We start from the raw sequence: 13,051 nt of genomic DNA, 5'->3' as shown, positions 1-13,051 counted from the left end.
TACGTTCTACCTGGAAAATGCTGACCATGAAACAGCACAGTGATCTGTGCTACGTGGGCAGTTTGGGTAACAAACAGGCCATCCTAAATAATGAGTTCTTTGCCACGAAACTCCTGCCAGCTCTTTCATCTTTGAAGGAAATCCAAACCAGGTGTCAGCCCTCAGACAAATGAACCTTTCCAAGAAGCAGCTTAAACGTGCTCTGAAACAGTTCTGGGTCCCAGGGTTGTGCTGTGCAGGGAGCTTCATCTCACTGGAAAGTCACTGTCTTCGTGGGGCCCTGCTCCCTCCTGTGCTTGGTTAGTTTAAGCATCTTCCAGACAGTAAGTTATGATCCACTGCAGTCTCTGAGAGGATGAGGGAAATCTCTGTAATGTCCCTCAGCTAAATTTGTCCAGGGAGCTTCAAGGCTCATAAAAAAGCAGGAAGACTTGGTTCTTTCTTCTACCATCAGTTTCAGTTACAGTGCCTGGCTTCTCTGCCCTGAGAGGGCTGTAGCTGAAATTCCTCAGAAATTCCCATCACGGCGTTTGGCTTCAACGACATCTTCGGGGACTGAGTTATAAGCCATTTAACAAAGCTGAATTCAGATGGTGTCTTTTTATGAGCACTGGATATGAGAACGTTAGTGGAAAACATACCCTTGCCTTTGTCAATGGGAGATTTGTTTTCAGAAGCACAAAACAGTAGCTGATCAGCCTCACAGTAGCAGGCTGTTTTCATGAAGGCATCCTGGTCGCTGAGCTGGCCAAACAACAGACTTGTTTCTTTGCACTCCCTGGAAGCAGCGATTGTTTCTAGGATTGCTGCTGGTCACCCAATAAACTATCTAAAGAAATTCCATGAGAGATGACCCACACAGAAAAAAATTCTAAGAAGCTCATGCATGCTTATTAAGCATACGTGCAATATATTTCAAAGTACAAATGAAATTCTCTCGTCTGAGGCAGAATGCAGGTCTCTATGCTCCACCATCATCACAGCTGTACACGGAAACAGCATCTGGATGTGCAAATGGTGGGCGTCCATCCAAGTTCTCCTTTAAACTCTCCCAAGGATAAAGAAAAATAAAAGTCCTCAACAGTCCCAATCCTAGAAATACAGCAACCCACATTCCCATGCTATAGAGGTAACCACCTCATGACCCAACCTGGTTTTCTCTTGCTCGTAAATCCACCACTGGACGTTGTGACATGCCGGTAACCCTCATTGTCGTCTCAACCCACTTCTCCCAGGAATTGTAAATCGTGCTGTATTACCTTCCTTCAACCTCTCCTTCATGTGTTCAAGACACTGGGCAGGGGCTGGCCCCGTGGCTTAGCAGTTAAGTGTGCACACTCCGCTACTGGCGGCCCGGGGTTTGGATCCCGGGCGCGCCCTGACGCACCACTTCTCCGGCCATGCTGAGGCTGCGTTCCCACATACAGCAACTAGAAGGATGTGCAACTATGACATACAACTCTCTACTGGGGCTTTGGGGAAAAAAGGAGGAGGATTGGCAATAGATGTTAGCTCAGAGCCGGTCTTCCTCAGCAAAAAAAGACGAGGATTAATATGGATGTTAGCTCAGGGCTGATCTTCCTCACAAAAAAAACCACAAAAACAAAAGACACTGGGCAGGCTGAACATGGAGAATCTATCAGCGGAACTCACAGGTTAATTGTTCTTCCATATTTAAACATTCTTTGTGTTTGAGGAATTCAAGATAAACTTGTCAAAAAGCCATATATTTCCAACGCAAACTAAACCAAGGGGCCTGAGTTTTTTTGGGTTGGTGTTATTTTCCACAGGGCTGAGCATTTTCTCAGAGCAAGAAACACTGGGTAGATGTCCCCAGTGGATACACATGCTATTCTTGAGGATCGACCTTTTTCAAAAATGGCAGTTTTCACGAAAGGCAGTGGAGCTGTGGTGAGCTATGATGGAAAGTGGCCATCTTACTGTAGTCATCATTTTGAACAATTTTTTCAAAGGTTAGGAAAATCACAATGGACGGAATTACCCCTTTTACACTGCTGCCTGCTGGGCAGGTTCCATCTTTTCCCCACAGGTTCTTTGCAGAGCAGGTGCAGCCCCACGTGCTACAGACATGTTTGGGTTAAGCCAGAGTGGGTCTGGTCACGATGACATCACAGGCTGGACCTAGCTCCTCAAGTGCCTTGAGTTCAGCTTAGCAGGAGAGTGTTGAAGTTAGATCATCTCTCGCTCTCTTGTAGAGGGAATGTACCATTTATGCTTCTTACATAAATTAGATTCTGATTTCAGTAGGAAGCTTTAGCTTCAATTTTACCAATCAGAAAACTCAAGAAACTGGTATTTTGGATTCCAGATCAAATATTTAATCTAGTTACAATTACAGAAGCTAAAGGTACTATGTAGAGACTGCCAAATAGAATTATAGATAATTGGTACTATTTACTGGTTTTGATGGTTGAGACTAAAAATACCAGCTCTCTGCTTAAGTTTTTGCAAATACTACCAGTTTGTGCTTCTATTTATTTCTCTGATTTAATTTTTGGTGACTGTAGCTTCCTCCCTCCCTCCTTTCCTCTCTCCTTCCCTTCCTGCATCAAATGCAATGCCTGTCCCCGACTCTGTTTTCCAAAATACTGAGAGTCTGAAGCTTTTATTCCAGTGTGTGTTATATGTAAAGCTACTAAGGGGGTCAGGGCCTATATGTTGGCTAGAACTGAAAATATTCATGATTTGCATAATAATTTTTTACTGGGTGACCTAATATCAAAGAAAAGCGAACTCCATCATATTAGAGCTTAGAAAATAGTGAACAGAGAGGATGTTGGCCAGGGTTCAGCAGTGCCTGCTGGGGTCAGGGCACCTTGAGCAGCTGCAGGTGTGCATCGTGCCCCTACACAGCCTTGCCCATGCGCATGCTCGGCCTTACCTTCACAGCATACTCTGCGTCAGTAGCTTTATGCACACATCGCTTGCACACGGAGTAGGAGCCCACCCCGATGTCCTCCTTGATCTCATAGCCATCGGTGAAGAGGATGTTGTTCCCGTGTAACTGCTGCAGAGAGAGACCAAGGGGAGAGAGCGCGGTCAGAGCTGTTTCATGCAAAGGCACAACCCCAGCACACAGAATGCGGTGCCAAGGGAGGTTCCAGATTGCACACTGGCGGACACCGAGGCCAGGAGTTACTGGAGTCCTCTGACCAAGGTCACGGAGCTAGTGAGTGATGGTCCCAGATCTAAACCCCAACTTCCCTGGCCTCTCGGGTGCTGACTCTGAATTTTTAGACACCACAGTACACTGTGTCAGCTGACTGGCCACATTTCCCCAAAGATCTGAGAGTGAGAATCCGGAGTGAAAGGACAGAAGCCCTGTAGATTTAGGGCATGTGGGGCTGATGCTTGTGTCAGAGAGGGTATGTGCATGTTAACATCTAATTGGAAATCTGACCCCATGATGTCCCACTCACCACCCGCTTCTGCCCGTCTATAGGATCCTCCATCCTACCTATTCCACTGTAGACACAAAGCCACCAAGGACTGTAGACATCAAGTGTCCACTTTACAGATGCTGTGTTTTTCCAAAACGCCTCAGGGAGAGAAATGCCATGGCCTTACCTTCCCATCCAATTTACCCTGACTCGGTTCTTTAGTAAAATATATATTTCCTTCTTAGAGTTCCCTATATCTGTTATATTTCTCCTTATAAAAATGTCACCTTCTTTGACCTCCCAAAGAGCACATTTCACAACAGAGAAATGGCACCCACAGACCGAACCGCTCTCTTGGGGTACTGGCTCAACCCCACACAGCGAAGATGCCCACATCTGACCCCTGTGTGGCTGCAGCCACAGACCCACCATGGTGACACCCTTCTCAGGACTCTTTTCCCCTCTTTAGGACGAATGTGCAGCAGGGCTAAGAGCCAGGTTCAGATCACATGGCAGACACTCACTAACACCTGGGAGGTTGGGGAAAGTTTGTGATGGAAAATGCACCCTGCCTCATCAGAGATGGCTCTCAGTCCACGTGCGACATCTGTGCCAGCACCTCCTCACCCCCGACCCGCTGGAGGCGAACAGAGTCCAGCACCATGGGATTACCTGCACGATGGGGGGAACCGTGGCTTTGTGCAGATCTTGCTGCGAGGGCTCCTGGACCAGACTTGAGGCCACGAAACTGAATCCTCTAAACAGATGATGAGCGTTGGCGCTGGGGGGAACACCAGGTGAGTCTGTAGGTGACAATGAGAGTTCAGCCTTCCAGGAGGAGCTGAGTGACTGTGTGGTGCAGTAACACTGTGAGTGTGTGGTGTGTGTGTGTTTGTGATAGTGTGTGCTGTATGTGATATGTGTGTGTGATGTGTGTGTGGAGTGTGTGTAGCGTGCGCACGTGTGCGTGGTGTGTGTGTGCGTGCACACATGGACATGTGTGCATTTGTGTGTGTTGGAGGAGGAGATAAAACAAAGGTTTAGACATGCTGAACCATATGAAACTACACTACTTTGGGTAGTGCCAGTGGTTTGATTTTTAAACGGCAAAATACCTAGAACAAACACTTTAGGATAATCATTGATCATAACCTCCTAAATATTCTAAACCACAACCCTCTGCCCCTATCCACTCCACCCTGAGACAGAAAGCCACCAGGAACCTCAAGGTGGAGTCATCAGCTCATGGACCAGTAGACATGGAGGCCACGTTCTGAGTTTCTAGGTTCAACAGGAACTGTGTGCAGGGATGGCATCCAGGAGCCTAAGTGACTCTTCCAGCCCCGCCTGTTCCCCAGCCTGCATGGCTCTGTGTGCAGCACATGATGGAGCTCTGCTCTTCAAGGGGTGTTTGGGGAAAGGTGCTCCTGTCCACAGGGGGCAGGAGTGTGAAGGGAGGAGTTTCTTTAGGTTACAACTTCTCTAAGCTCTGCATGATTTATTCAAAGGCTTGACTGCTGTGATACTGGTCCCATTTCAGGTTTATCATTAAGTAAAACAAAAGGATAAGTCACTGGCAGGGAGAAAGTATCTGCACCAAATATAACAGACAAAGGTCTAAACTCTCTCATGCAAAGAGCTCCCAGAGATCAATGAGAAGAGAGCAAAGTGCCCAGAAGAAAAACGGGGACAGCATGGAGTATTCATTGCTATGATAACTAAGAAAAGGAGTCCACCACCTCTCTAACGAGCAGGTGTATACACATTTAACTGAGATGACACTTTGCCTAACCAATTAGCAAAAATGAAGGCAATCAGCCATATCTAGGTTTGGCAAGAGGGTGGACATTATAATGGCAGGCAGGAGCAGAAGCTCGCATAACCTTTTAGAGGATTGATTTGATAGTATCAAGTCTTCAAAATTATCAAAATTTAAAATTCATGTGACCTTTGAAGTGCAACTCTATATCCAGGAATTTATCCTACAGAATACTTTCAAAAGTGCTTAGAAATAAATGTAAAAAATGTTTGTTTTAGTAATATCTGTAACAGCAAAAAAAACTGGAGGCAACCTAACTACTCACCATTAGGAAATCATGGGCATTACCAGTAATGGTGCACCCACGCCAGGATGCTTTGTCACGGGTGTACCCAATGCCAGTAAGACTACCCTAACCAGAATGAGACACACTACGTGAACCAACATGGGAGGAGAGTCCCAATAGTTTGTCAAGTCCAAAAAGAAAAACCATGCTGGAGAACATACATGTTGCAATAAAAATTTTAAAAAAATATATTTTAATATATATTACATTACAATAAAATAATAAACTATAAAACAATATAACATAAATCCTATAATGTATACATCGTAAATATATAAATAAATAACAATATTAAAGTATATAAAATGTATTTAAATTTTTTCTGACAACGTATATATGTAAAGAATACTAAGTACATCTTATATATTCCACCCTGGAGAGGCTCTCTGTGTGGGTCTTTGCTTTTCTACTTTTTACCTGTTTTCTTTGTTTTGATCCTTTAGTTTGATCCTTCTAGTTTTATCCCTTCCTCGTGGAGCAGGTGGGAGGGTGGGCTGCTGCAGAGAATGTGGGTTTTATTCCTTAGTATTGTATTATGGGGAGAAAGGCGATGAAGATGGCTCCTTCCATGCCCAAAAGCTAAACCATGAGCCCTCCCTACAGACGAATGAGCGAGTGCCCACATTGTTCTTCTAGGGGAGACCTCACCTCCCTGTGCGAGGGGAAGCTCCGTGTGCATGGGCTCATCTTCAGCACCGTGGACCACGAGACTCAGCCCTGGACCTGTGACCTCACAAGGGGCTTCACAGTCACTAATGTGATGAGAATTGACTGTGCTTGGAAAGAAACTGCCAACATGTGAGACGAGGGAAGCTTAATTAAAAAACAGAAGGCTTGGCTGAATCGTTTTTAGAATCTGGAAATTATGTGCTGTGAGAGAGCAGAGGCAGTGAACAGTCACAAGTCTGTTGGGCTGCAGCGGCTTGGGATGCTGCAGACGGTGGGCTCCAGCTCACGGGCTCGCTTTGTGCTGTGTATTCTTTTCCCTGCACAGAATTCTGGCTTTGAGGTCTGCCTGCTCTTGAAAATCCTCTAAGTTACCATGTGCTTCACTCAGTCTCCACAAACACAATGGGTACATCATCAATCTATCGTCAACCCCTAGACTGCTCTGGCATCCTCTCTTAGGGTTTTAGGTTGAAGAACTTGAGGCTGTCCTAGGGAATTAGCATGAGCCGTGGGAATGTTAAGGGTTGAGAAGATCAGGAGGCTCATTTTCAGCATCTCAGAGTGTGTTTGTTGGGGGGAGGGTACAGCCCTGATAACTTGAACTGATACACTTTCATTAGTGAGTGGAAAATTTGTGGATCAAATAAGCAATGACTCTTAACTAACAATGAGGCGCGAAGTCATGGCCGCGCCGTCTATTGCTATGGGCCGCCTCTCCCTGCACAGACCAAGGCTCAGATGGATCTTCACACAAGGTTACATCAGCTAACACTTGATGGATGTGGGCAGAAGGTGACTAAACGATAGGTGGCATAAATAACATTTAAAATGCTTGATAATCACCTAGGGGATGCTGATTTTTGGCACAATACTTAAAGAACAGAAAAAATATGAGTTGGATAAAAGGAAATTTTAAACTGAGTACAATCAAGCTTTGTTGATCTCATGAGTGTTTTGTGACTTGTATGATGCGTTTGACGGGTTTTAAATCTTAAACTGGCCTCCCTCAGCAGTCAGCATGCTCCAGTGCGCAGCTGCTGTGTAATCAGGGAACATCAACTAGCTTTAGCACTGGCTTAAGTTGAAAACAAAAAAAGACGGTAAGACTCATACGAGAAATTCCCACTGTGTGTCCAAGTCTAATACACGGATGTGGATTATCTGCCATTTCAGAATCGCGTTGCTACCAATTGCCATTAACCCAGCTCTGTGCTCAGCTCACGTGCTTAGAAAATTCTACCCTCTTATAAATATATAGACAGAGAGAGAATGATTTCTCTGTGTCCTTAGCACTTCAACTACTACCTACCTTAAAGGCAAACTGTGTGGTATAATAAATTAACTTTAAAATTGATTGGAGAATTCAAAATAGTAAGGAATAAAAAGCCATTTCTGGAAAGCATTAGAATGCATTGTGTCTAATTATGTTTTCCTTAGGCTAATATTGAAATAAAATTGAATTCTCTCTGTGCACAAAAGGCTTATGAGGTGCTCAAAAATACCTCGCTGGTCACATTGGCCGATGAGGTTGGAGTTTGAACTCTGCATGGATCATATAAGAAGCAGGCATGTGTGAATAATTTAGAGTTGATTGTATTAGCATTTTCTTACCAGGCAGCACAAGGATGGTCTTTATCTCAGTATTTTAAACACATGGCTCCAAATGCTGGAAACTCGAGATGAAACACTGCACATTTCATTAAGGACGGGGAGGTTTGTGTAAGCACTCATAGGCACTGTTCTTTGTCAGAGATTGCTTTTGTGTTCCTTTCACATTCACAGGAGGAGGAATAAAATGACCTGTTCAGGCGAGCTGTGGGCAGAGCCAGGATGGAATCCCCAAATCCCGCCCCACCCTTCCAACCTCTGAAGCTAAAAACGTAATCCTATCCTGTGAATTGGGTCAACTTTGTCAACAATAAGGACTGATCCCGACACACATAATTTCTAAGGAAGTTGAGAACTGGATGGAGATCCCGCCATCTCTACTGGAGAGAACAGGCTGGATGTTTCCTCCTCCTCAGCAGCCACATCAAATCTGGCAGCAGCAACTACGCAAAACTTTGATGGCCGTCATCTCTCAAGCTTTGTCTCTGATGACAGTCTTGGTTTTATCTGGGGACTGCAGAAGGACGCAGAAGAAATGAGTGAACAGTCTGTGTCACAGCTCCCTAACTGACAGCGCCCAGAAGCAGCTTACTTCCTGTTCTTGGAGCCGATGCTGCCTGCTCCAGGTCCGCGAGAAGTCCCAGGAAAGCCTCCCTATGCTCGCCATCTGACACAGCTCATATCCTCGATATGCTCATTTGTGGTCTGGGAGATGGGCTTTTGCCAACAAGATGGATTCTCTGTTCCAACTTCATCCACCTGATATTTTGTATTTGACCATCTATTTGTCTCACAATTATCTTTAAAAATCATAGAAAATTTCAGATTCAAAAGTAGTGAGAAAAGACCCCCTGTATACACATCACACAGCCCAATAACTCCCAATTGGCTGAACCTGTCCCACCTACATCTCCAGAAGGGGCTTGTTAATTTTGTTTTACGTAACCACCATACCATTACTGTTATAGACTGAATTGTGTCCCCCTAAATTCACACATTGAAGTCTTAACCCCCATTGTGACTGTATTTGGAAATGGGGCCTTTAGGGTCATAATTAAGGTTAAATGAGGTCATAAGGGTGGGGCCCTGATCCGATAGGACTGGTGTCTTATTTATTTATTTTGTTTGTTTGTTTGTCTTTTGTTTTTTTGTGTGAGGAAGATCAGCCCTAAGCTAACATCTGACGCCAATCCTCCTCTTTTTTGCTGAGGAAGACTGGCTCTGGGCTAACATCCGTGCCCATCTTCCTCTGCTTTATATGGGATGCTGCCACAGCATGGCTTGACAAGCGGTGCATCGGTGCTCACCTGGGATCCGAACCTGTGAACCCTGGGTTGCCAAAGAGGAGAGCATGCACTTAACCACTGCGCCACTGGGCCAGCCCTGGACTGGTCCCTTATAAGAAGAGGAAGAGACACCAGAGCTCACTCTCTCCTTGTGCACAGAGCAAGGTCATGTGAGGACAGAGTGAGAAGGCAGCCGTCTGCAAGCCAGGAAGAGGGTCCTCACCAGAGACCAAACTACATTTCTGTTGTTTAGGCTGCCCAGTCTGTGGTATTTTGTTATGGAGGCCTGAGCAGACTAAGACAATTACTATAACTGAAAAAAGTTAATATTAATTCATTTAATATCACAAAAGGATAACTTTTAAAAGGAGCTGACCAGTTCTGATCGAATTTGGTAGACCTTAAGAGTAATTTTAGACACACCACAACATCTAAATTTACACGTCCATCTGCTATGCTGAGATCCAGTAGTTTTGATAAAACTTTTCAAACAAGCATTCGTTTTTTGCATGAATAAGATCTATACTTTAAAAATCTACAGACATAACTGATAGCTTCCCTCTTTCCATAAAAACTCTCTAATTAAATGAGAGAATTTCAGTGTCTCAAGGTTCTTTTCTTGCACTTGCGCGTCTGCGTCCCTCTGAAAGAGGTGGTCGCTGGATGGTCCACTCAGACCAAGAGGCAGGAAGGGGGCTGTCTACAGAACACCTGGATGACTTCCAAACTGGCTGTCACGTGGGGGATAACCAAGAATTGGCTCTATGACTTAAATCGTTATGACTGAGCAAACAAGAAAATCAGACAGAGCTGACCATGAGTTTCCATGAAAGCGTCCGTGCACACGGGACTCTCTGGTTCCTCGTGTCTGTCCCTCCCTGGCCAGGCAGGAGGACCCATTGGAAAGAACCCTCACTGCGGGCACACACCTGTGGGCGTCCGCGCTGTGAACTCGGGGTCAAAGTGGAAGGTGTCCTCTGGCCGGCCCACCGCAGGTTTGAAGGGCGGCTTGATCTCCTTCCGGTATAGCTTCTGCAAGGAAAGCAAGACAGGGCGCTGAGGAGCCGCCGCCGCACGCAGAATGCTGAGGAATGGCAGAGACACCTGTATTACACAACGCCTCGCCGTCCCTGCGCCAGCAGCACCGCTCAGTGCCCTGACAGACTTGTGAATACACATAAAATATACTAATATTGATATATATGATATGTAATTATTTTGTAAAAATATATAAAAGTTATACTTCAAGGTATAAGGGTTTGGAGACATGCTACATATTCTTCATTTTAGGGCAATGGTTTTCAACCTTTTTTTTGGGGCAGTACAAGTTTTTTTTCAAGTAAAGCCTGACAGGACATCTAGCCCTCCCCCCAGGCAACCATGGGGGTGGGGGGCCTGCTTCTAGGTGCCTCCTCCCTGCCCTGGTGACCTTGGAGCCAGCATCTTGGACCCTTCAGCTCTGTGGGGACACTGCAGGAACGGCTGCCTAGAAATGCTCCAGGTCCTTTCTCGCCCACACACCCCGGGGACTGCGCTCCGGGGGCCATGCCACTTCCCCTGGGCACCTGCTCAGGCTGTCACCAGATTCAGGCATCCAGACCCCTCTGTGCAAGTGGGCCGAGTCACGTTCCTTTGCACACTTTTGTGCACTGTAACGGGCCCACGGGAACACTGGCATGTAGTCAGAGAGCCAGCCACATCAGGGACCTCAAACTTATTTCCCTGGTACCACCTCTGAGAGAATGCACAGAGATGCCACCCCCATCTTACAGTGGCCTTCTTGACAATGCCTCCCCAACCTGATGGATGTGGTTTTCAATCTCTTAGGCATGGCAACGACTCATTCTTTCGCGATGACTCACTTCAAGGAACAATACAAAGGCGTTTGGAATCAGGCTCAGTAATGAGGTGGAGAGTGCTGCAGATGGTGCAGAAGCCAGTGTGGTCAGAAGGAAGGAAGCTGGGGGAGCCCGAGAGGCTTGGAATGCCAGTCTGCAGAGGTGGGTTCCAGAACAGAGTGGGGTGGGGCATTGTGGGAGAGGCAGGGGCTACAGGATGCCCCTCCAGATGGAGGCTGAGAAGGGTTTTTTTTGCCCAGGTGGATTTCAGAACACGGAGGACCTGGGTTTATTTAAATCACCCCAGAAACATAAGTCATAGGCGATGGCCAGCGTGACAAGAGGCCGTCCACCTGGCAGGCTGGCACACCAGCAGCAGAGCTTGGAAACAGGAGGGGGGTCTTGCTGCAACCATTTAGCACGAGTTTTCCCAATCCTGCCTGATCAGAGGGGTCCCCCAGGCGTTGGCCAAAAACCCCAATCCCTTTCCTGGCGCTCCGTCTCGGCAGGTCTGGAGCTCTGCTCTGGAGCCAGGGCCCCCAGTGGACGGGTAAGTCTGGGAAACGGATGCAGTCACTTTCACTGAGATCTGCTCTAAAGCTCTCAGTAACACCAAAAAGCAGCTTTTGTCACGCTGGTTTTACAGACAAGGAAAGTGAGGCTAAGACAGGCTAGGTAAGTTGTCCAAGGCCAAGAGTGTCTACGGGGCAGACGGAGGAGGACCTGAGTCTCCCAACTCTTCCAGTTACAACAGCTCTCGGAAGGGAGGGTCCAGCCCATCAGCAGGAGGGCCCCGGATGTCCCCATCCCCGCCTGGAGCACACCCTTCCAGAAGCCACGGGAGCTGTGGAAACTGCAGGCGTGGCTGTCAGCACAACAGCTATGTCCAGAGATAAGGTGCCAGCAGGCCGCTGCTGATGACCACCGGGCTCCCGCTAGCTTTAAGGAGCAGCATGACTGCGTGTGCATCTGTGGGGGCTTAGGGTGTGCACTTAGAAGCCATCAGAAAAGAAAAAATGAGTGAATTCAGCCCTGAATTATTTGGTAATTTCCTGCCCTGGTTGAATAGATTGCACTAGGAATTGAGTTACTCCTTAGCCCTTTCCAGAAATAGAAAGACACTGCTTTCAGTGGTGACGCACTGGTCGGGTTAGAATAAACTTCCCTGACGCATGCACTTGTCAGAGGAAATCTAATGGGCAGAGGCGAGCTCTGCGCCCTGATTAAAATGCTGGGCATTACTGAGACGGATGGCTGCCCTGCGGGGCTCAGACCCTTTCCCCTCGCACCATAAATCTCCTGTGATATTCGAGCTGGATTATTGAATAAATATCTGTCCTGCTCCAGCAAAAATCACCTCCTCTCCTCCGCAGGCCCTGTTCTCTTGCTACCTGGGGGAGGGTCGGGTAGGAGGGAGGGAGGGAGATGGAGAATGAGAGAGGAGAGCGAGCCACTTGTCTGCCACAGGGCCAAGAATCCTACCGTTATTACGAAGGGGAATTAATTTACACAAGAGGTTTCCATTAACCAAAACCACACACACAAAGCTGCTGTCACTTAATCCAAATGAGAGATGTTTTGCATCTGGAAAGCTGAAGCTCATACATTTCAGCTCCTTTCCTCGCCCCAACTTCACCACCACAGGGACCCCGGGGCGCAGGAGGGAGGGCAGGGCAGTCTCCCACGCTGCCCCTAACTTCACAGCTGCGGATGAAACAATCCCCTTAGCCCGGTGCTTCTCAGCCAAGGGCGGTTCTGCCCACCGCGGGACATCTGGCAGCACCTGGAGACATCTGGGTTGTCACAGCTGTGTGAATGCTGCTGGTATCCAGTGGGTAGAGGCCAGGGATGCTGCTCGCTTTCCCAACATGCTCAGGACAACCCTGTAGCCTTGCTTCCTCTCTAACCATGAACACTATAACTGAACGTCAGCCTTGTTAAGAAGCACAGCTGGGATGTCGAGGTGACTAGCACTTTCCCGGGACCCCTTCCCCTCCTTGCAGAAACCCACCCAGCTCTGCTTGTTCTCTGCCATCACCTCTACCCCTCCCTCCCATCAGGAAATCGATGCTTTGAGAATTCAAGCTGCCTAAGAAAGCACAGGTTTCACCTCCCGCCAAGCAGACTCCAGGGGCCTCATTCTT

The 13,051-nt window shown here is 47.1% G+C and overlaps 1 protein-coding gene across 5 annotated transcripts in view; it reads right to left on the bottom strand.

Moving 5' to 3' along the window:
• The window catches only part of RPS6KA2 (ribosomal protein S6 kinase A2), a 372,902-nt gene that overhangs the window by 29,584 nt on the left and 330,267 nt on the right, over positions 1–13,051 (bottom strand). For all 5 annotated transcript variants that reach the window (XM_058534008.1, XM_058534010.1, XM_058534011.1 and 2 more), the window contains 3 exons: positions 9,999–10,101; positions 4,074–4,204; positions 2,903–3,028 (listed from right to left, as the gene is read on the bottom strand). In XM_058534008.1, coding sequence (XP_058389991.1) covers positions 2,903–3,028; positions 4,074–4,204; positions 9,999–10,101 — 360 coding nt within the window. The remainder of the gene's footprint in view (positions 1–2,902; positions 3,029–4,073; positions 4,205–9,998; positions 10,102–13,051) is intronic.

Source organism: Diceros bicornis, chromosome 39 (assembly GCF_020826845.1).
Source record: "Diceros bicornis minor isolate mBicDic1 chromosome 39, mDicBic1.mat.cur, whole genome shotgun sequence".
Lineage (NCBI taxonomy): Eukaryota > Metazoa > Chordata > Mammalia > Perissodactyla > Rhinocerotidae > Diceros > Diceros bicornis.
This window is presented reverse-complemented; position numbering and strand designations above follow the sequence as displayed.